The sequence below is a fragment of the Mobula hypostoma genome, chromosome 1 (assembly GCF_963921235.1).
Source record: "Mobula hypostoma chromosome 1, sMobHyp1.1, whole genome shotgun sequence".
Classification (NCBI taxonomy): Eukaryota; Metazoa; Chordata; class Chondrichthyes; order Myliobatiformes; family Myliobatidae; genus Mobula; species Mobula hypostoma.
The window spans coordinates 31,959,794-31,987,403 of NC_086097.1; the positions used below are offsets into that span (position 1 = coordinate 31,959,794).

Genomic DNA, 27,610 nt, shown 5'->3' on the forward strand with positions numbered 1-27,610 from the left:
AAGAATACGTCAATATGCCACCACATCATAAGTGCCTCATTAAAGTAAAAATAAAGCATACACGAGTTATCTCTGAGCTCTCGTGTCTTTCTTTCGACTAGTTTATGGAGTTACGAAACATAACAGAAGGGTTGGATTGATCTTAGAGTAGGTTAGAGGGTCGGCACAACTCAGTGGGCTGAAGGGCCTGCTCTGTGCTCTACTGTACTATATTCTATGTTTAGTTACTGAGTTCTTGTGCACTGTCACAATGAAAGATTCAGGATATTCCAACCTAGAGGCCCCAAGTACCAGTGAACATTATGTTATGTAAGTACATCCATGTACAACATTGTGGGCCGAAGGGCCTGTACTATGCTGTACTCTTCGATGTTCTAGGCAGGATGTATACGAGCTCCTTAGTATGTATGGGTGGACATAACCTGGAGAGGGGGTCTGTTTTTAAAAAGCGACACCACCCAGCATGTCAGTCTTTATCCAGAATCCCTGAGAGTTTTGTCCACAACTTCTCCTGTGGAGACCCACACTCTTACGGAGGATGTGAAGGTCCCTGAAAGGGAATTTTGGCCCTGGAGAGGTCCAGACGAGGTTTACAAGAATGCCCTTGGGGATGAAAGGGTTAACACATGATAAGCATTTGATGTCTCTGGGCCTGTACTCGCTGGTGTTTAGAAGAATGAGGGGGAATCTCATTGAAACCTCCCGACTATAGAAAGGTTTAGAGAGAGTGGATGTGGAGAGTATGTTTCCTATAGTGGGGAAGTCTAGAACCAGAGGCCACAGCCTCAGAACAGAAGAATGTCCCGTCAGATGGGGATGAGATGAGGAGGAATTTCTTTAGTTAGAAATGGTGAACCTGTGGGATTTGTTGCCACAGATAGCCGCAGAGGCCAAGTCATTGGGTGTATTTAAAAGGAAGGTTGATGGGTTTTTGATCTGTAAGGGTGTCAAAGGCTACGGGGAGAAGGCAGGAACACAGGTTTGACAGGGATAATAAATCAGCCATGATGGCATGGCAGAGAAGATGATGAGCCAAATGGCCTACTTCTCTTCCTATGTCTTATGGGATATATGGGCTGGTTCTGCTGTGCTGTTAACTCTGTGTTTCTCCCCCTCTCCCCTCTCCCCTCTCCCCTCTCCCCTCCCCCTCTCCCCTCCCCCTCTCCCCTCCCCCTCTCCCCTCCCCCTCTCCCCTCTCCTTCTCCCCCTCTCCCCCTCCCACCTCCCCTCTCATCCTGTCACCCTCTCACTCCATAACCCCACTCCCCCTCTCGCCCCATACGCCCACTCCCCACTCCCCATTCCCCACCCCCTCTCCCCCTCCCCTCTCCGCTCTCCCTTCTCCCCGTCCCCTCTCCCCCTCACCCCTCACCCGCTCCCCCCTCACCCCCTCACCCTCACCCCCTCCCCCCTCTCTCCTCCTCCCCCCATCCCCTCCCACACTGACAGACACACGGAGAGACCGCTGCAATTACCGGCTGACGCGACAGCCTCGATTGGACAGCGGGCAGCAGGACGGGGGCAGCAAAACACACAAGGCGGTGGAGGGGGTGCAGGTCAGCGAGATCTGCCTAGGACAGCTGGCCCCCGAGAAGCTGCTGAACTCCCTCCTGGAGGCTGAGCCCCCCAATATCTACTCACTAAATCGCCCCAACAAGCCCTTTACCGAGGCCTCGATGATGATGTCACTGACAAACCTGGCTGACCGCGAACTTGTGCACATGATCGCCTGGGCCAAGAAAGTCCCAGGTAACCCAGGCAGCCCATCTTCACCACCAGCATAGCGCACTTTGCTCTGTGTCTGACCCCAGTAGTGTCTAATGGGACAGTGTGGAGGGAGCTTCACCCTGTGGCTGACCTCAGGAGTGTGTGATGGAATAATATGGAGAGAGCTTCACTCTGTGTCTGACCCTGAGAGTGTGTGATGGGACAGTGTGGAGGGAGCTTCACTCTGTATCTGACTCTGGGAGTGTGTGATGGGACAGTGTGGAGGGAGCTTCACTCTGTATCTGACTCTGGGAGTGTGTGATGGGACAGTGTGGAGGGAGCTTCACTCTGTGTCTGACCCTGGGAGTGTGTTATAGGACAGTGTGGAGGGAGCTTCACTCTGTGTCTGACCCTGAGAGTACAATGGGACAGTGTGGAGGGAGCTTCACTCTGTGTCTGACCCTGAGAGTACAATGGGACAGTGTGGAGGGAGCTTTATTCTGTGTCTGACCCTGAGAGTGTGATGGGACAGTGTGGAGGGAGTTTCACTCTGTATCTGACCCCAGGAGTGTGTGATGGGACTGTGTTTGACCCCAGGTGTGTGTGATGGGACTGTGTTTGATCCTGGGTGTGTGTGATGGGACTGTGTTTGACCCCAGCTGTGTGTGATGGGACTGTGTTTGATCCTGGGTGTGTGTGATGGGACTGTGTTTGACCCCAGCTGTGTGTGATGGGACTGTGTTTGATCCTGGGTGTGTGCAATGGGACTGTGTTTGATCCTGGGTGTGTGTGATGGGACTGTGTTTGATCCTGGGTGTGTGTGTTGGGACTGTGTTTGATCCTGGGTGTGTGTGATGGGACTGTGTTTGACCCCAGCTGTGTGTGATGGGACTGTGTTTGATCCCGGGTGTGTGTGATGGGACTGTGTTTGATCCTGGGTGTGTGTGATGGGACTGTGTTTAACCCCAGCTGTGTGTGATGGGACTGTGTTTGATCCTAGGTGTGTGTGATGGGACTGTGTTTGATCCTGGGTGTGTGCGATGGGACTGTGTTTGATCCTGGACTGTGTGACGGGGTGAGTTATCTCCAACATTTCCTGTATTGTTGCTGCCCAACCTGCTGAATCCTGCCAGCCTTCTGCCTGATTCCTGAGCAGTTCCTGCATGGGGTGAGTTGCTGGCGATGTGTTTCTGGGTGTTGCAGGCAGATGTGGACCCTGCACAGTGCACCCAGTGCATGTTGTGTTTCTCTCGGCAGGCTTCGTGGAGCTGGACTTACACGACCAGGTTCAGCTGTTGGAGAGCTGCTGGTTGGAGATTCTGATGCTGGGGCTTATGTGGCGATCCATCGACTACCCTGGCAAGCTCTTCTTTGCTCCTGATCTCATCCTGGACAGGTGAGGGGGTACAGTATGCTCCGACCTCTGACACTGGCCCTCTACCCCGTTCGGAGATGTGGCCAGTGAGAGGACAACTGGTCCTCCCTGCATACTTATGTTCCAAGCCCTAACCCTCTGGCTGTAATGTTCTATGGACAGTTCACTGGTGTACGTGGCTCCCCTGATTGTCAAGTTAAGACAGCGATCTTGCCTGTTTCCCTTAAATGTTTCACCTTTCACCCCTAACCTATGACCTCTGGTTGTAGTCCCACCCAATCTTAGTGAAAAAGCCTTCTTGCACTTACCCCATCTATACCCCTCATACCTCTCCAGCTTTTTCCTGCTCCTGTGCAGTGGTCCCTCCAGACCAGGCTGTGAGGCAGTCAATTACAATGTTCTCCATGGTACATCTGTAGAAATTTGCATGAGTCTATGGTGACATAACGAGCCTCGTCAGACTCCTAATGAACTATAGCCACTGTCATGCCTTCTTTGTAATTGCATAAATATGTTGGACCCAGGATAGATTCTCAGAGGGTGACAGCCAGGAAATTGAAACTGCTCACCCTTCCCACTTTAGATCCCTCAATGAGGATTGGTGTGTATTCTCTTGATATCCCCTTCCCGGGGCCCACAATCAATTCTTGGTCGTAGTGACATTGTGTGCAAGGTTACTGCTGTGACGCGACTCAAACTGTCGATCCATCTTGCTCCTGTATGCCTCATCACCACCTGTACACTTCATCATCCTTTGTGGACCTCCTCATCACCACCTGTACACCTCATCGTCACCATCTGTACACCTCATCACCATCTGTACACCTCATCACCATCTGTACACCACCTCATCATCATCTGTACACCTCATCGCCACCTGTACACCTCATCGCCACCTGTACAGCTCATCATCATCTGTACACCTCATCATCTGTACACCTCATCACCACCTGTACACCTCATCATCTGTACACCTCATCATCATCTGTACACCTCATCACCACCTGTACACCTCATCATCTGTACACCTCATCATCATCTGTACACCACCTCGTCACCACCTGTACACCTCATTGTCACCATCTGTACAACTCATCACCATCTGTACACCACTTCATCATCTGTACACCTCATCACCACCTGTACACCTCATCGTCACCTGTACACCTCATCATCACCTGTACACCACCTCATCACCATCTGTACACCTCATCACCATCTGTAAACCTCGTCATCATCTCTACACCTCGTCATCATCTCTACACCTCGTCATCATCTGTACACCTCGTCATCATCTGTACACCTCATCACCATCTGTACACCTCATCATCATCTGAACACCTCATGACCACCTGTACACATCATCACCTGTACACATCATCACCTGTACACATCATCACCTGTACACCTCATCACTTGTACACTACACCACCTCACCTCACCACCTGTACACCTCATCACCTGTACACATCACTACCTGTACACCTCACCACCTGTACACCTCACCACCTGTACACCTCACCACCTGTACACCTCACCACTTGTACACCTCACCACCTGTACATCTCGTCATCACCATCTATACACCTCATCATCATCTGTACACCTCATCACCATCTGTACAACTCATCACCATCTGTACACCTCTTCATCAGGCCCTGTACACCTCATCAGCACTGTACACCTCATCACCACCTGTACACCTCATCACCATCTGTACACCTCATCACCACCTGTACACCTCATCATCACCACCTGTACACCTCATCATCACCATCTGTACACCCCCTCATCACCACATGTACACCTGCTCGCCATCTGTACACCTCCTCATCACCATCTGTACACCTCATCATCACAATTTGCACACCTCATCATTACCTGTACACCTCCTCATTACCATCTGTACACCCCTTCGTCACCATCTGCACACCTCCCATCACCATTTGCACACCTCAGCATTACTATCTGTACACCTCACCACCTGTACACCTCACCACCTGTACACCTCACCACCTGTACACCTCACCACCTGTACACCTCACCACCTGTACACCTACACCACCTGTACACTACACTACCTGTACACCTCACCATCTGTACACCTCATCACCAGCTGTACACCTCATCACCAGCTGTATACCTCATCACCACCTGTACACCTCATCATCATCTGTACACCTCATCACCACCTGTACACCTCATCGTCATCTGTACACCTCATCATCATCTGTACACCACCTCATCACCACCTGTACACCTCATCTTCACCATCTGTACAACTCATCACCATCTGTACACCTCATCACCATCTGTACACCTCATCACCATCTGTACACCTCGTCATCATCTCTACACCTCGTCATCATCTCTACACCTCGTCACCATCTGTACACCTCATCATCATCTGAACACCTCATCACCACCTGTACACCTCATCACCACCTGTACACTTCATCACCATCTGTACACTTCATCACCATCTGTACATCTCGTCACCATCTGTACATCTCGTCACCATCTGTACACCTCGTCATCATCTGTACACCTCGTCATCATCTGTACACCTCGTCACCATCTGTACACCTCGTCATCATCTCTACACCTCGTCATCATCTCTACACCTCGTCACCATCTGTACACCTCATCATCATCTGAACACCTCATCACCACCTGTACACCTCATCACCACCTGTACACTTCATCACCATCTGTACACTTCATCACCATCTGTACATCTCGTCACCATCTGTACATCTCGTCACCATCTGTACACCTCGTCATCATCTGTACACCTCGTCATCATCTGTACACCTCGTCATCATCTCTACATCTCGTCATCATCTCTACACCTCGTCACCATCTGTACACCTCATCACCATCTGTACACCTCATCATCATCTGAACACCTCATGACCACCTGTACACCTCATCATCACCATCTGTACACCCCCTCACCACCACCTGTACACCTCACCACCTGTACACCTCACCACCTGTACACCTCACCACCTGTACACCTCACTACCTGTACACCTCACCACCTGTACACCTCACCACTTGTACACCTCACCACCTGTACACCTCACTACCTGTACACCTCACCACCTGTACACCTCACCACCTGTACACCTCACCACTTGTACACCTCACCACCTGTACACCTCACCACCTGTACACCTCACCACTTGTACACCTCACCACCTGTACACATCACCACCTGTACACCTCACCACTTGTACACCTCACCACCTGTACACCTCACCACCTGTACACCTCACCACCTGTACACCTCATCATCTGTACACCTCATCACCACCTGTACACCTCATCACCATCTGTACACCTCATCACCACCTGTACACCTCATCATCATCTGTACACCTCATCACCATCTGTACAACTCATCACGATCTGTACACCTACACCACCTGTACACCTCACCACCTGTACACCTCACCACCTGTACACCTCACCACCTGTACACCTCACCACCTGTACACCTCACCACTTGTACACCTCACCACCTGTACACCTCACCACCTGTACACCTCACCTACCTGTACACCTCACCACCTGTACACCTCACTACCTGTACACCTCACCACCTGTACACCTCACCTACCTGTACACCTCACCACCTGTACACCTCACCACTTGTACACCTACACCTCACCACCTGTACACCATCACCACCTGTACACCTCACCATTTGTACACCTCACCATTACTATCTGTACACCTCATCATTACCATCTGTACACCTCATCATCACCATCTGTACACCTCACACCATCTGTACACCTCACACCATCTGTACACCTCATCATCACAGCCTGTACACTTCATCACCACCTGTACACCTCATCACCACCTGTACACTTCATCACCATCTGTACACCTCATCATCATCTGTACACCACCTCATCACCATCTGTACACCTCATCATTTGTACACCTCATCACCACCTTTACACCTCATCACCATCTGTACACATCACCACCTGTACACCTCACCACCTGTACACTACACCACCTGTACACTACACCACCTGTACACCTCACCACCTGTACACCTCAACCACCTTGTACACCTCACCACCTGTACACCTCACCACCTGTACACCTCACCACCTGTACACATCACCACCTGTACACCTCACCACCTGTACACCTCACCACCTGTACACCTCACCACCTGTACACCTCACCACCTGTACACCTCACCACCTGTACACCTCACCACCTGTACACCTCACCACCTGTACACCTCACCACCTGTACACCTCACCACCTGTACACCTCACCACCTGTACACCTCACCACCTGTACACCTCACCACCTGTACACCTCACCACCTGTACACCTGTACACCTCACCACTGTACACCTCACCACCTGTACACCTCACCACCTGTACACCTCACTACCTGTACACCTCACCACCTGTACACCTCACTACCTGTACACCTCACCACCTGTACACCTCACCACCTGTACACCTCACCACCTGTACACCTCACCACCTGTACACCTCACCACCTGTACACCTCACCACTTGTACACTACACCACCTGTACACCTCACCACCTGTACACCTCACCACCTGTACACATCACCACCTGTACATCACCACATGTACACCACCTCATCACCATCTGTACGCTTCCTCATCACCATCTGTACACCCCCTCATCACCACATGTACACCTCCGCATCACCACCTGTACACCACCTCATCACCATCTGTACACCTCACCACCTGTACACCTCACCACCTGTACACCTCACCACCTGTACACCTCACTACCTGTACACCTCACCACCTGTACACCTCACCACTTGTACACCTCAACACCTGTACACCTCACCACCTGTACACCTCACCACTTGTACACCTCACCACTTGTACACCTCATCATTACTATCTGTACACCTCATCATTACCATCTGTACACCTCATCATCACCATCTGTACACCTCATCAGCATCTGTACACCTCATCACCATCTGTACACCACCTCATCAACATCTGTACACCTCATCACCACCTGTACACATCACCACCTGTACACCTCATCATCTGTACACCTCATCATCACCTGTACACCTCATCACCATCTGTACACCTCATCATCACCATCTGTACACCTCATCACCATCTGTACACCTCATCACCATCTGTACACCTCATCACTATCTGTACACCTCATCATCATCTTTACACCTCATCATCATCTGTACACCTCATCACCATCTGTACACCTCATCATCATCTCTACAGCTCATCATCATATGTACACCTCATCGTCATCATCTGTACACCTCATCAGCACCGGTACACCATCTCGTCACCACCTGTACACCTCATTGTCACCATCTGTACAACTCATCACCATCTGTACACCACCTCATCATCTGTACACCACCTCATCATCTGTACACCTCATCACCACCTGTACACCTCATCACCACCTGTACACCTCATCATCACCTGTACACCACCTCATCACCATCTGTACACCTCATCACCATCTGTACACCTCGTCACCACCTGTACACCTCATCATCTCTACACCTCGTCACCACCTGTACACCTCACCACCTGTACATCTCACCACCTGTACACATCACCACCTGTACACCTCACCACTTGTAAACCTCACCACCTGTACATCTCACTACCTGTAAACGTCAACACCTGTACACCTCACCACCTGTACACCTCACCACCTGTACACTACACTACCTGTACACCTCACCACCTGTACACTACACCACCTGTACACCTCACCACCTGTACACCTCACCTACCTGTACACATCACCACCTATACACCTCATCATCATCTGTACACCTCATCATCTGTAAAACTCATCACCATCTGTAAACCTCTTCATCAGCACTGTACACCTCATCACCACCTGTACACCTCATCATCACCTGTGGACCTCCTCACCACCTGTACACCTCATCATCACCTGTAGACCTCCTCACCATCTGTACACCTCATCATGACAATTTGCACACCTCATCATTACTATCTGTACACACATTACCATCTGTACACCCCTTCATCACCATCTGCACACCTCCCATCACCATTTGCACACCTCATCATTACTATCTGTACACCTCATCATTACCATCTGTACATCTCCTCATCAGCATCTGTAAACTTCATCACCATCTGTACACCTCATCATCATCTGTACACCACCTCATCACCATCTGTACACCACCTCATCACCATCTGTACACCTCATCATCTGTACACCTCATCACCACCTTTACACCTCATCACCATCTGTACACATCACCGCCTTTACACCTCATCACCATCTGTACACCTCATCACCACCTGTACACCTCATCATCACCATCTGTACACCCCCTCACCACCATCTGTACACCTCATCATTACCATCTGTACATCTCCTCATCAGCATCTGTACACTTCATCACCATCTGTACACCTCATCATCATCTGTACACCACCTCATCACCATCTGTACACCTCATCATCTGTACACCTCATCACCACCTGTACACCTCATCACCATCTGTACACCTCATCACCACCTTTACACCTCACCACCTGTACACCTCACTACCTGTAAACCTCAACACCTGTACACCTCACCACCTGTACACCTCACTACTTGTACACTACACCACCTTTACACCTCACCACCTGTACACCTCACCACCTGTACACCTCACCACCTGTACACCTCACTACCTGTACACCTCACCACCTGTACACCTCACCACCTGTACACCTCACCACCTGTACACCTCACCACCTGTACACCTCACCACCTGTACACCTCACCACCTGTACACCTCACCACCTGTACACCTCACCACCTGTACACCTCACCACCTGTACACCTCACCACCTGTACACCTCACCACCTGTACACCTCACTACCTGTACACCTCACCACCTGTACACTACACTACCTGTACACCTCACCACCTGTACACCTCACTACTTGTACACCTCACTACCTGTACACCTCACCACCTGTACACCTCACCACTTGTACACCTCACCACCTGTACACCTCACCACCTGTACACCTCACCACCTGTACACCTCACCACCTGTACACCTCACCACCTGTACACCTCACCACCTGTACACCTCACCACTTGTACACCTCATCACTTGTACACCTCATCACCGCCTGTACACCTCATCATCATCTGTACACCTCATCACCACCTGTACACCTCACCACTTGTACACCTCACCACCTGTACACCTCACCACCTGTACACCTCACCACTTGTACACCTCACCACCTGTACACCTCACCACCTGTACACCTCACCACCTGTACACCTCACCACTTGTACACCTCACCACCTGTACACCTCACCACTTGTACACCTCACCACCTGTACACCTCATCACCTGTACACATCACCGCCTGTACACCTCACCACTTGTACACATCACCACCTGTACACCTCACCACTTGTACACCTCACCACCTGTACACCTCATCACCACCTGTACACCTCCTCATCAACATCTATACACCTCCTCATCACCACCTGTACACCTCCTCATCATCTGGACACCTCATCACCATCTGTACACCTCCTCATCACCACATGTACACCACCTCATCACCACCTGTACACCTCACTACCTGTAAACCTCAACACCTGTACACCTCACCACCTGTACACCTCACTACCTGTACACCTCACCACCTGTACACCTCACCACCTGTACACCTCACCACCTGTACACCTCACTACCTGTACACCTCACCACCTGTACACCTCATCAGCATCTGTACACCTCGTAACCATCTGTACACCTCATCGTCACCATCTGTACACCTCGTCGTCACCATCTCTACACCTCGTCGTCACCATCTCTACACCTCATCATCATCTGTACACCTCAGCACCATCTGTACACCACCTCATCACCATCTGTACACCTCATCACAAACTGTACACCTCATCATCATCTGTACACCTCATCACCACCTGTACACCTCATCACCACCTGTACACCTCATCACCATCTGTACACCTCATCAGCATCTGTACACCTCGTAACCATCTGTACACCTCATCGTCACCATCTGTACACCTCGTCGTCACCATCTCTACACCTCGTCGTCACCATCTCTACACCTCATCATCATCTGTACACCTCAGCACCATCTGTACACCTCCTCATCACCATCTGTACACCTCATCAGCATCTGTACACCTCGTAACCATCTGTACACCTCATCGTCACCATCTGTACACCTCGTCGTCACCATCTCTACACCTCGTCGTCACCATCTCTACACCTCATCATCATCTGTACACCTCAGCACCATCTGTACACCACCTCATCACCATCTGTACACCTCATCACAAACTGTACACCTCATCATCATCTGTACACCTCATCACCACCTGTACACCATCTCGTCACCACCTGTACACCTCATTGTCACCATCTGTACAACTCATCACCATCTGTACACCGTAACCATCTGTACACCTCATCGTCACCATCTGTACACCTCGTCGTCACCATCTCTACACCTCGTCGTCACCATCTCTACACCTCATCATCATCTGTACACCTCAGCACCATCTGTACACCACCTCATCACCATCTGTACACCTCATCACAAACTGTACACCTCATCACCACCTGTACACCTCATCACCACCTGTACACCTCATCACCATCTGTACACCTCATCACCATCATCTGTACACCTCATCATCACCATCTGTACACCTCATCACCATCTGTACACCTCACCACCTGTACACCTCACCACCTGTACACCTCACCACCTGTACACCTCACCACCTGTACACCTCACCACCTGTACACCTCACCACCTGTACACCTCACCACCTGTACACCTCACCACCTGTACACCTCACCACCTGTACACCTCACCACCTGTACACCTCACCACCTGTACACTACACCACCTGTACACCTCACCACTTTACACCTCACCACCTGTACACCTCACTACCTGTAAACCTCACCACCTGTACACCCTTTCATCACCATCTGTACACCCTTTCATCACCATCTGTACACTTCCTCATCACCATCTGTACACCCCCTCATCACCATCTGTACACTTCCTCACCACCATCTGTACACCCCTTCATCACGCCCTGTACACCTCATCATCATCATCCGTACACCCCCTCATCACCACATGTACACCTCCACATCACCACCTGTACACCAGCTCATCACCATCTGTACACTTCCTCATCACCATCTGTACACCCCCTCATCACCATCTGTACACTTCCTCATCACCATCTGTACACTTCCTCATCACCACCTGTACACCACCTCATCACCATCTGTACACCCCCTCAGCACCATCTGTACACTTCCTCATCACCATCTGTACACTTCCTCATCACCATTTGTACACCCCCTCATCACCATCTGTACACCTCCTCATCACCACATGTATACCACCTCATAACCACATGTACACCACCTCATCACCATCTGTACGCTTCCTCATCACCATCTGTACACCTCCTCATCACCACATGTACACCTCCTCATCACCACCTGTACACCACCTCATCACCATCTGTACACCCCCTCAGCACCATCTGTACACCTCATCATTACAATTTGCGCACCTCATCATTACTATCTGTACACCTCCTCATCACCATCTGTACACCCCTTCATCACCATCTGCACACCTCCCATCACCATCTGTACACCTCATCATCCTCATTTGCACACCTCATCATTACTATCTGTACACCTCATCATTACCATCTGTACATCTCCTCATCAGCATCTGTACACCTCATCAGCATCTGTACACCTCATCACCATCTGTACACCACCTCATCATCATCTGTACACCTCATCACCACCTGTACACCTCATCACCACCTGTACACCTCATCATCTGTACACCTCATCATCACCTGTACACCTCATCACCATCTGTACACCTCATCATCACCATTTGTACACCTCATCATCACCATCTGTACACCTCATCACTATCTGTACACCTCATCATCATCTGTACACCTCATCACCATCTGTACACCTCATCACCATCTGTACACCTCATCATCATCTCTACACCTCATCATCATATGTACAACTCATCGTCATCATCTGTACACCTCATCAGCACCTGTACACCATCTCGTCACCACCTGTACACCTCATTGTCACCATCTGTACAACTCATCACCATCTGTACACCACCTCATCATCTGTACACCACCTCATCACCACCTGTACACCTCATCATCACCTGTACACCACCTGTACACCTCATCACCATCTGTACACCTCATCACCATCTGTACACCTCATCACCATCTGTACACCTCATGACCACCTGTACACATCATCACCTGTACACCTCATCACCACCAAGTGTACACCTCAGCACCACCTGTACACCTCATCACCATCTGTATAGCTCAACATCACCATCAGTACACCTCATCATCACCATCAGTACACCTCCTGATGATCATCTGTACACCTCGCCATCACCATCTCTACACCTCATCATTATCTGTACACCTCATCATCACCATCTATACACCTCATCATCATCTGTACACCTCATCATCTGTAAAACTCATCACCATCTGTAAACCTCTTCATCAGCACTGTACACCTCATCACCACCTGTACACCTCATCTTCACCTGTGGACCTCCTCACCACCTGTACACCTCATCATCACCTGTAGACATCCTCACCATCTGTACACCACCTCATCACCATCTGTACACCACCTCATCACCATCTGTACACCTCATCATCTGTACACCTCATCACCACCTTTACACCTCATCACCATCTGTACACATCACCACCTTTACACCTCATCACCATCTGTACACCTCATCACCACCTGTACACCTCATCATCACCATCTGTACACCTCATCATCACCATCTGTACACCCCCTCACCACCATCTGTACACCCCCTCATCACCACATGTACACCTCCTCGCCATCTGTACACCTCCTCATCACAACCTGTACACCTCCTCATCACCATCTGTACACCCCTTCATCACCATCTGTACACCCCTTCATCACCATCTGTACACTTCCTCATCACCATCTGTACACCCCCTCATCACCATCTGTACACTTCCTCATCACCATCTGTACACCCCTTCATCATCACCTGTACATCTCATCATCACCATCCGTACACCCCCTCATCACCACATGTACACCTCCTCGCCATCTGTACTCCTCCTCATCACCACCTGTACACCTCCTCATCACCACCTGTACACCTCCTCATCACCATCTGTACACCCCTTCATCACCATCTGTACACCCCTTCATCACCATCTGTACACTTCCTCATCACCATCTGTACACCTCATCACCATCTGTACACTTCCTCATCACCATCTGTACACCCCCTCATCACCACCTGTACATCTCATCATCACCATCCGTACACCCCCTCACCACATGTACACCTCCTCGCCATCTGTACACCTCCTCATCACCACCTGTACACCTCCTCATCACCATCTGTACACCCCTTCATCACCATCTGTACACCCCTTCATCACCATCTGTACACTTCCTCATCACCATCTGTACACCCCCTCATCACCATCTGTACACTTCCTCATCACCATCTGTACACCCCTTCATCATCACCTGTACATCTCATCATCACCATCCGTACACCCCCTCATCTCCACATGTACACCTCCTCATCACCATTTGTACACCACCACATCACCATCTGTACACCCCCTCTGCATCATCTGTACACTTCCTCATCACCATCTGTACACCCCCTCATCACCATCTGTACACCTCCTCATCACCATCTGTACACTTCATCACCATCTGTACACCTCGTCATCACCATTTGTACACCTCGTCGTCACCATCTCTACACCTCGTCATCACCATCTCTACACCTCATCATCATCTGTACACCTCAGCATCATCTGTACACCACCTCATCACCATCTGTACACCTCATCACAAACTGTACACCTCATCATCATCTGTACACCTCATCATCATCTGTACACCTCATCACCACTTGTACACCTCACTTGTACACTACACCACCTGTACACCTCACCACCTGTACACCTCACCACCTGTACACCTCACCACCTGTACACCTCACCACCTGTACACCTCACCACCTGTACACCTCACCACCTGTACACCTCACCACTTGTACACCTCACCACCTGTACACCTCACCACCTGTACACCTCCTCATCACCACCTGTACACCTCCTCATCACCACCTGTACACCTCATCACCATCTGTACACCTCCTCATCACCATCTGTACACCTCATCAGCATCTGTACACCTCGTAACCATCTGTACACCTCATCGTCACCATCTGTACACCTCGTCGTCACCATCTCTACACCTCGTCGTCACCATCTCTACACCTCATCATCATCTGTACACCTCAGCACCATCTGTACACCACCTCATCACCATCTGTACACCTCATCACAAACTGTACACCTCATCATCATCTGTACACCTCATCACCACCTGTACACCTCATCACCACCTGTACACCTCATCACCATCTGTACACCTCATCAGCATTTGTACACCTCGTAACCATCTCTACACCTCGTCGTCACCATCTCTACACCTCATCATCATCTGTACACCTCAGCACCATCTGTACACCACCTCATCACCATCTGTACACCTCATCACAAACTGTACACCTCATCACCACCTGTACACCTCATCACCACCTGTACACCTCATCACCATCTGTACACCTCACCACTTGTACACCTCACCACCTGTACACCTCACCACCTGTACACCTCACCACCTGTACACCTCACCACCTGTACACCTCACCACCTGTACACCTCACTACCTGTACACCTCACCACCTGTACACCTCACCACCTGTACACCTCACCACCTGTACACCTCACCACCTGTACACCTCACCACTTGTACACCTCACCACCTGTACACCTCACCACCTGTACACCTCACCACCTGTACACCTCACCACTTGTACACCTCACCACCTGTACACCTCACCACCTGTCATCACCATCTGTCACACTTCCTCACCACCATCTGTACACCCCTTCATCACGCCCTGTACACCTCATCATCCGTACACTACACCACCTGTACACCTCACCACTTGTACACCTCAACACTTGTACACTACACCACCTGTACACCTCACCACCTGTACACCTCACCACCTGTACACATCACCACCTGTACACCTCACCACCTGTACACCTCACCACCTGTACACCTCACCACCTGTACACCTCACCACCTGTACACCTCACCACCTGTACACCTCACCACCTGTACACCTCACCACCTGTACACCTCACCACTTGTACACCTCACCACCTGTACACCTCACCACTTGTACACCTCACCACCTTTACACCTCACCACCTGTACACCTCACCACCTGTACACCTCACCACCTGTACACCTCACCACCTGTACACCTCACCACCTGTACACCTCACCACCTGTACACCTCACCACCTGTACACCTCACCACCTGTACACCTCACCACCTGTACACCTCAACACCTGTACACCTCACCACCTGTACACCTCACTACCTGTACACCTCACCACCTGTACACTACACCACCTGTACACCTCACCACTTGTACACCTCAACACTTGTACACCTCACCACCTGTACACCTCACCACCTGTACACCTCACCACCTGTACACCTCACCACCTGTACACCTCACCACCTGTACACCTCATCACCTGTACACCTCACCACCTGTACACCTCACCACTTGTACACCTCACCACCTGTACACCTCACCACCTGTACACCTCACCACCTGTACACCTCACCACTTGTACACTACACCACCTTTACACCTCACCACCTGTACACCTCATCACCTGTACACATCACCGCCTGTACACCTCATCATCTGTACACCTCATCATCACCTGTACACCTCATCACCATCTGTACACCTCATCATCACCATTTGTACACCTCATCATCACCATCTGTACACCTCATCACCATCTGTACACCTCATCACTATCTGTACACCTCATCATCATCTGTACACCTCATCACCATCTGTACACCTCATCACCATCTGTACACCTCACCACCTGTACACATCACCACCTGTACACCTCACCACTTGTACACCTCACCACCTGTACACCTCACCACCTGTACACTACACCACCTGTACACCTCACCACTTTACACCTCACCACCTGTACACCTCACTACCTGTAAACCTCAACACCTGTACACCTCACCACCTGTACACCTCACCACCTGTACACCTCACCACCTCTACACCTCATCATTATCTGTACACCTCATCATCACCATCTATACACCTCATCATCATCTGTACACCTCATCATCTGTAAAACTCATCACCATCTGTAAACCTCTTCATCAGCACTGTACACCTCATCACCACCTGTACACCTCATCTTCACCTGTGGACCTCCTCACCACCTGTACACCTCATCATCACCTGTAGACATCCTCACCATCTGTACACCACCTCATCACCATCTGTACACCACCTCATCACCATCTGTACACCTCATCATCTGTACACCTCATCACCACCTTTACACCTCATCACCATCTGTACACATCACCACCTTTACACCTCATCACCATCTGTACACCTCATCACCACCTGTACACCTCATCATCACCATCTGTACACCCCCTCACCACCATCTGTACACCCCCTCATCACCACATGTACACCTCCTCGCCATCTGTACACCTCCTCATCACAACCTGTACACCTCCTCATCACCATCTGTACACCCCTTCATCACCATCTGTACACCCCTTCATCACCATCTGTACACTTCCTCATCACCATCTGTACACCCCCTCATCACCATCTGTACACTTCCTCATCACCATCTGTACACCCACTACCTGTACACCTCACCACCTGTACACCTCACCACTTGTACACTACACCACCTGTACACCTCACCACTTTACACCTCACCACCTGTACACCTCACTACCTGTAAACCTCACCACCTGTACACCTCACCACCTGTACACCTCACCACCTGTACACCTCACCACCTGTACACCTCACCACCTGTACACCTCACCACCTGTACACCTCACCACCTGTACACCTCACCACCTGTACACCTCACCACCTGTCACACCCTGTACACCTCATCCATCTGTACACTTCCTCATCACCATCTGTACACCCCCTCATCACCATCTGTACACTTCCTCATCACCATCTGTACACCCCTTCATCATCACCTGTACATCTCATCATCACCATCCGTACACCCCCTCATCACCACATGTACACCTCCTCGCCATCTGTACACCTCCTCATCACCACCTGTACACCTCCTCATCACCATCTGTACACCCCTTCATCACCATCTGTACACCCCTTCATCACCATCTGTACACCTCATCATCACCATCTATACACCCCCTCACCACCATCTGTACACCCCCTCATCACCACATGTACACCTCCTCGCCATCTGTACACCTCCTCATCACCACCTGTACACCTCCTCATCACCATCTGTACACCCCTTCATCACCATCTGTACACCCCTTCATCACCATCTGTACACCTCATCACCATCTGTACACCTCATCATCATCTGTACACCACCTCATCACCATCTGTACACCTCATCACCATCTGTACACATCACCACCTTTACACCTCATCACCACCTTTACACCTCATCACCACCTTTACACCTCATCACCACCTGTACACCTCATCATCACCATCTGTACACCCCCTCACCACCATCTGTACACCCCCTCATCACCACATGTACACCTCCTCGCCATCTGTACACCTTCTCATCACAACCTGTACACCTCCTCATCACCATCTGTACACCCCTTCATCACCATCTGTACACTTCCTCATCACCATCTGTACACCCCCTCATCACCATCTGTACACTTCCTCATCACCATCTGTACACCCCTTCATCATCACCTGTACATCTCATCATCACCATCCGTACACCCCCACATCACCACATGTACACCTCCTCGCCATCTGTACTCCTCCTCATCACCATCTGTACACCCCTTCATCACCATCTGTACACCCCTTCATCACCATCTGTACACTTCCTCATCACCATCTGTACACCCCCTCATCACCATCTGTACACTTCCTCATCACCATCTGTACACCCCTTCATCATCACCTGTACATCTCATCATCACCATCCGTACACCCCCTCATCACCACATGTACACCTCCTCGCCATCTGTACACCTCCTCATCACCACCTGTACACCTCCTCATCACCACCTGTACACCTCCTCATCACCATCTGTACACCCCTTCATCACCATCTGTACACCCCTTCATCACCATCTGTACACTTCCTCATCACCATCTGTACACCCCCTCATCACCATCTGTACACTTCCTCATCACCATCTGTACACCCCTTCATCATCACCTGTACATCTCATCATCACCATCCGTACACCCCCTCATCTCCACATGTACACCTCCTCATCACCATTTGTACACCACCACATCACCATCTGTACACCCCCTCTGCATCATCTGTACACTTCCTCATCACCATCTGTACACCCCCTCATCACCATCTGTACACCTCCTCATCACCATCTGTACACTTCATCACCATCTGTACACCTCGTCATCACCATCTGTACACCTCGTCATCACCATCTCTACACCTCGTCGTCACCATCTCTACACCTCGTCATCACCATCTCTACACCTCATCAATATCTGTACACCTCAGCATCATCTGTACACCACCTCATCACCATCTGTACACCTCATCACAAACTGTACACCTCATCATCATCTGTACACCTCATCACCACTTGTACACCTCACCACATCTGTACACCTCACCACCTGTACACCTCACCACTTTACACCTCACCACCTGTACACCTCACACCACCTGTACACCTCACCACCTCACCACCTCACCACCTGTACACCTCACCACCTGTACACCTCACCACCTGTACACCTCACCACCTGTACACCTCACCACCTGTACACCTCACCACCTGTACACCTCACCACCTGTACACCTCACCACCTGTACACCTCACCACCTGTACACTCACCACTGTACACCTCACCACCTTTACACCTCACCACCTGTACACCTCATCACCTGTACACATCACCGCCTGTACACCTCACCACTTGTACACCTCACCACCTGTACACCTCACCACCTGTACACTACACCACCTGTACACCTCACCACTTTACACCTCACCACCTGTACACCTCACTACCTGTAAACCTCAACACCTGTACACCTCACCACCTGCACACCTCCCATCACCATCTGTACACCCCCTCATCACCACATGTACACCTCCCATCACCATCTGTACACCTCATCATCACCATCTGTACACCTCCTCATCACCATCTGTACATCTCATCAGCATCTGTACACCTCGTAACCATCTGTACACCTCATCGTCACCATCTGTACACCTCACCACCTGTACACCTCACTACCTGTACACCTCACCACCTGTACACCTCACCACCTGTACACCTCACCACCTGTACACCTCACCACTTGTACACCTCACCACCTGTACACCTCACCACCTGTACACCTCACCACCTGTACACCTCACCACCTGTACACCTCATCATAAACTGTACACCTCATCATCATCTGTACACCTCATCACCACCTGTACACCTCATCACCACCTGTACACCTCATCACCATCTGTACACCTCATCACCATCATCTGTACACCTCATCATCACCATCTGTACACCTCATCACCATCTGTACACCTCATCACCATCTGTACACCTCCTCATCACCACCTGCACACCTCCCATCACCATCTGTACACCCCCTCATCACCACATGTACACCTCCCATCACCATCTGTACACCTCATCATCACCTTCTGTACACCTCCTCATCACCATCTGTACATCTCATCAGCATCTGTACACCTCGTAACCATCTGTACACCTCATCATCACCATCTGTACACCTCCTCATCACCATCTGTACATCTCATCAGCATCTGTACACCTCGTAACCATCTGTACACCTTATCGTCACCATCTGTACACCTCCTGATGATCATCTGTGCACCTCACTACCTGTACACCTCACCACCTGTACACCTCACCACTTTACATCACCATCTGTACACCTCCTCGTCACCATCTCTACACCTCGTCGTCACCATCTCTACACCTCGTCGTCACCATCTCTACACCTCGTCGTCACCATCTCTACACCTCGTCGTCACCATCTCTACACCTCATCATCATCTGTACACCTCAGCACCATCTGTACACCACCTCATCACCATCTGTACACCTCATCACAAACTGTACACCTCATCATCATCTGTACACCTCATCACCACCTGTACACCTCATCACCACCTGTACACCTCCTCATCACCATCTGTACACCTCATCACCACCATCTGTACACCTCATCACCATCTGTACACCTCATCACCATCTGTACACCTCATCATCACCATCTGTACACCTCATCACCATCTGTACACCTCCTCATCACCACCTGCACACCTCCCATCACCATCTGTACACCCCCTCATCACCACATGTACACCTCCCATCACCATCTGTACACCTCATCATCACCATCTGTACACCTCCTCATCACCATCTGTACATCTCATCAGCATCTGTACACCTCGTAACCATCTGTACACCTCATCGTCACCATCTGTACACCTCACCACCTGTACACCTCACCACCTGTACACCTCACCACCTGTACACCTCACCACCTGTACACCTCACCACTTTACACCTCACCACCTGTACACCTCACTACCTGTACACCTCACCACCTGTACACCTCACCATCTGTACACCTCATCATCATTTGTACACCTCAGCACCACCTGTACACCTCACCACCTGTACACCTCACCACTTGTACACCTCACCACTTGTACACTACACCACCTGTACACCTCACCACTTGTACACCTCACCACCTGTACACATCACCACCTGTACACCTCACCACTTGTACACCTCACCACCTGTACACCTCACCACCTGTACACCTCACCACCTGTACACCTCACCACTTGTACACCTCACCACCTGTACACCTCACCACCTGTACACCTCACCACCTGTACACCTCACCACCTGTACACCTCACCACCTGTACACCTCACCACTTGTACACCTCACCACCTGTACACCTCATCACAAACATCTGTACACCTTATCACCATCTGTACGCCTCATCAGCACCTGTACACCTCATCATCACCACCTGTGCACCTCTTCATCACCACCTGTACACCTCCTCATCACCACATGTACACCTCATCACCACACGTACACCTCATCACCACATGTAATGAACCGGAGGTGATTAGAGAGATTGAGGTGAAGGAACCCTTAGGAGACAGTGATCATAACATGATTGAGTTCACCGTGAAATTTGAAAAAGAGAAGCCGAAATCTGATGTGTCGGTATTTCAGTGGAGTTAAGGAAATTACAGTGGCATGAGAGAGGAACTGGCCAAAGTTGACTGGAAAGGGACACTGGTGGGAAGGACGGCAGAGCAGCAGTGGCTGGAGTTTATGCGAGAAGTGAGGAAGGTGCAAGACAGGTATATTCCAAAAAAGAAGAAATTTTCGAATGGAAAAAGGATGCAACCATGGTTGACAAGAGAAGTCAAAGCCAAAGTTAAAGCAAAGGAGAGGGCATACAAGGAAGCAAAAATTAGTGGGAAGACAGAGGATTGGGAAGTTTTTGAAACCTTACAAAAGGAAACCAAGAAGGTCATTAAGAGGGAAAAGATTAACTATTAACTAAGGAAGCTAGCAAATAGTATCAAAGAGGATACTAAAAGCTTTTTCAAGTATATAAAGAGTAAAAGACAGGCGAGAGTAGATATAGGACCAATAGAAAATGATGCTGGAGAAATTGTAATGGGAGATAAGGAGATGGCAGAGGAACTGAACGACTATTTTGCATCAGTCTTCACTGAGGAAGACATCAGCAGTATACCGGACACTCAAGGGTGGCAGGGAAGAGGAGTGTGCGCAGTCACAATTACAACAGAGAAAGTACTCAGGAAGCTGAATAGTCTAAAGGTAGATAAATCTCCCGGACCAGATGGAATGCAACCGCGTGTTCCGAAGGAAGTAGCTGTGGAGATTGCAGAGGCATTAGCGATGATCTTCCAAAAGTCGATAGATTCTGGCATGGTTCCGGAGGACTGGAAGATTGCTAATGTCACTCCGCTATTTAAGAAGGGGGCAAGGAAGCAAAAAGGAAATTATAGACCTGTTAGCTTGACATCGGTCGTTGAGAAGTTGTTGGAGTCGATTGTCAAGGATGAGGTTACAGAGTACCTGGAGGCATATGACAAGATAGGCAGAACTCAGCATGGATTCCTTAAAGGAAAATCCTGCCTGACAAACCTATTACAATTTTTTGAGGAAATTACCAGTAGGCTAGACAAGGGAGATGCAGTGGATGTTGTATATTTGGATTTTCAGAAGGCCTTTGACAAGGTGCCACACATGAGGCTACTTAACAAGGTAAGAGCCCATGGAATTACGGGAAAGTTACATACGTGGATAGAGTGTTGGCTGATTGGCAGGAAACAGAGAGTGGGAATAAAGGGATCCTATTCTGGTTGGCTGCCAGTTACCAGTGGTGTTCCACAGGGGTCCGTGTTGGGGCCACTTCTTTTTACATTGTACATCAACGATTTGGATTATGGAATAGATGGCTTTGTGACTAAGTTTGCTGACGATACAAAGATAGGTGGAGGGGCCGGTAGTGCTGAGGAAACGGAGAGTCTGCAGAGAGACTTGAATAGATTGGAAGAATGGGCAGAGAAGTGGCAAATGAAATACAATGTTGGAAAGTGTATGGTTATGCACTTTGGCAGAAATAATAAACGGGCAGACTATTATTTAAATGGGGAAAGAATTCAAAGTTCAGAGATGCAACAGGACTTGGGAGTCCTCGTACAGGATACCCTTAAGGTGAACCTCCAGGTTGAGTCAGTAGTGAAGAAGGCGAATGCAATGTTGGCATTCATTTCTAGAGGAATAGAGTATAGGAGCAGGGATGTGATGTTGAGGCTCTATAAGGTGCTGGTGAGACCTCACTTGGAGTACTGTGGGCAGTTTTGGTCTCCTTATTTAAGAAAGGATGTGCTGACATTGGAGAGGGTACAGAGAAGATTCACTAGAATGATTCCGGGTTTGAGAGGGCTTTCATATGAGGAACGTTTGTCTGCTCTTGGACTGTATTTCTGGGAGTTTAGAAGAATGAGGGGAGACCTCATAGAAACATTTCGAATGTTGAAAGGCATGGACAGAGTGGTTGTGGCAAAGTTGTTTCCCATGATGGGGGAGTCTAGTACGAGAGGGTTTGACTTAAGGATTGAAGGCTGCCCATTCAGAACAGAAATGCGAAGAAATTTTTTTAGTCAGAAGGTGGTGAATCTTTGGAATTTGTTGCCACGGGCGACAGTGGAGTTCAAGTCATTGGGTGTATTTAAGGCAGAGATTGATAGGTATCTGAGTAGCCAGGGCATCAAAGGTTATGGTGAGAAGGCGGGGGAGTGGGACTAAATGGGAGAATGGATCAGCTCATGATAAAATGGCGGAGCAGACTCGATGGGCCGAATGGCCAACTTTTGCTCCTTTGTCTTATGTACACCTCATCACCACCACCTGTACACCCCATCATCACCACCTGTACACCTCATCACCATCTGTACACCTCATCACCACCTGTACACCCCATCATCACCACCTGTGCACCTCATCACCATCTGTACACCTCATCACCATCTGTACACCTCATCACCTGTACACCTCATCACCACCTGTACACCCCATCATCACCACCTGTACACCTCATCACCATCTGTACACCTCATCACCATCTGTACACCTCACCACCACCTGTACACCCCATCATCACCACCTGTACACCTCATCACCATCTGTACACCTCATCACCACCTGTACACCTCATCATCACCACCTGTACACCTCATCATCACCATCTGTACACCCCCTCATCACCACATGTACACCTGCTCGCCATCTGTACACCTCCTCATCACCATCTGTACACATCATCACCATCTGTACACCTCATCACCATCTGTACACCTCACCACCACCTGTACACCCCATCATCACCACCTGTACACCTCATCACCATCTGTACACCTCATCACCACCTGTACACCCCATCATCACCACCTGTACACCTCATCACCATCTGTACACCTCACCACCACCTGTACACCCCATCATCACCACCTGTACACCTCATCACCACCTGTACACCCCATCATCACCACCTGTACACCTCATCACCACCTGTACACCTCATCACCATCTGTACACCTCATCACCACCTGTACACCCCCTCATCACCACATGTACACCTCCTCACCCTCTGTAGACCTCCTCATTACCACCACCTGTGCAGCTCCTCATCACCATCTGAAATCCTGCCAACAATAGTTGTATCATTAATAAGTTTATAGATGGCATTTGAGCTGTGCCTAAGTACACCTTTAGCCTCATTTGCTCCAAATTTTCTGGTCTTGTCCTCCTTTGCTCCAAAGAAAAAAGCCCCAGCTCAATCAACCTTTTGTTATAAGGCACGCTCCCTAATCCTGGCAGAATCCTCATAAATCTCCTCCTCTGCACCCTCTCTAAATTCCACATCCTTTGTATAATGAGGCAAACAGAACTGAACACAAAATTCCAAGTGTGGTCTAATAAGGGTTTAGTTGAACCACAACGTTACCTTGCGGCCCTTGAACTCAATCCCCTGACTAAATAATTATGAAATGAAGCTGAGTCAGATTGTTCTGTAGAGACCTGGGGTGGTTCGATCCAGATTCAAGTGAGTTTTCTGTTATACACACCAGGCTACAATGAAATTCCATGCTCACGTGGACCATATAAATGATAATAAAAATGCTGGTCAATGCGAGGGTGAATGCAAACTTCTGACTGATGAACGGTTTATTACTGACAGCATTTGTAGCTTCTAGTGTGTTCAAGGTGAGAACATGTCTCTGGAATGACTGGGGAGTGGGCCGATGTCTGGGTGGGCAGAGCAAGAGGGGTGTTAGGTTACCATGCAGAGGTTTGGGCACTCAGTTATAGGGGAGACATTGTCAGGCTGGAGAGGATGCAGAATAGATTTATGAAGGATGCTGCTTAGACCAGAGGGTCTGAGTTACAGGGAGGCATTGGCCCTGCTGGATATTAATTCCCTGGAGTGCAGGAGCACAAGGGGTGATGTCATAGAAATTCATAAAATCACGGTGGTGTCGCAGTTAGCATGATGCTCTTTCAGCATGAGTAACCTGGCTTCAATTCTGCTGCTGTCTCTCAGGAGTCACACAAACAAAATGCTAGACGGATTCAGCAGATCAGCCAACATCTATGGAAAGGGAAAAAGAGTCGATGGTAGATACAAGATAAGAGTGGAGAGATTTAAAAGAGACCTGAGAGAGCAGTGAGTACCTGGAACAAGTTGCCAGAGGAAGTGGTTGAGACAGATAAAATGGCAACACTTAAGAGACATTTGGACAGAGGGGAGAGGTTTGTTCTGGGCTGAACACAGCCTCTCGCTCTCCTGCCCTCCCCTGACCCTTGACCCCCCCCATGGACCCTCGGGGCCCCCCCCTCACTCCCCGGACCCTCGCCCCACCCCTCCCTGGGCACTCGCAACCCCCCACCCCCCGGACCCTCACCCCCCCCCACTCCCCGGATCCTGACCCCCCCACTCCCTGGATCCTGACCCTCACACTCCCCGGACCCTCGCCCCTCCCCCCACTCCCCAGACCCTTGGACCCCCCAGATCCTCGCAACCCCACTCCCTGGACCCTTACCCCCCTCCCCGGATCCTCAAGGTCCCACTCCCCAGACTCTCGCCCCCCCCACCTCCAGACCCTCGCCCCTCCCCCACTCCCCCACTCTCCGGACCCTGTCTCTCCCCACTCCCCAGACCCTGGCTCTCCCCACTCCCCAGACCCTGGCCCCCCAACTCTCCGGACCCTGGCTCTCCCCACTCCCCGGACCCTGGCCCCCCCACTCTCTGGACCCTCGCCTCCCCCCACTCTCCGGACCCTCGCCTCCCCCCACTCCCCTGACCCTCGCCCCCCCCCCCACTACCCGGACCCTGGCCCCCCCACTCCCTGGACCCTCGCTCCCCGCTACTCCCCAGATCCTCGCTCCCCGCTACTGCCCAGCCCCTCGCTCTCTGCCTAGCTTATCTCACACTTGCTCCAACTCGCGCTCTCTCATTCACTCTGTCTTTCTCTCTCCCTCTCTCTCGTTCACTCTCACTCTCTGTCTCCCTCACTCTCTCGTTCACTCGCTCATTCACTCCTGCTCCTCTTCTCCCCCTCTGTTTCCTGAG

General features: G+C 50.3%; 1 protein-coding gene across 3 annotated transcripts in view; it reads left to right on the top strand.

Moving 5' to 3' along the window:
• LOC134345272 (estrogen receptor beta-like) overlaps positions 1-27,610 on the top strand; it is a 139,088-nt gene that overhangs the window by 59,403 nt on the left and 52,075 nt on the right. For all 3 annotated transcript variants that reach the window (XM_063045699.1, XM_063045691.1, XM_063045682.1), the window contains exons 5-6: positions 1,450-1,749; positions 2,965-3,103. In XM_063045699.1, the coding sequence (XP_062901769.1) occupies positions 1,450-1,749; positions 2,965-3,103 (439 nt within the window). The remainder of the gene's footprint in view (positions 1-1,449; positions 1,750-2,964; positions 3,104-27,610) is intronic.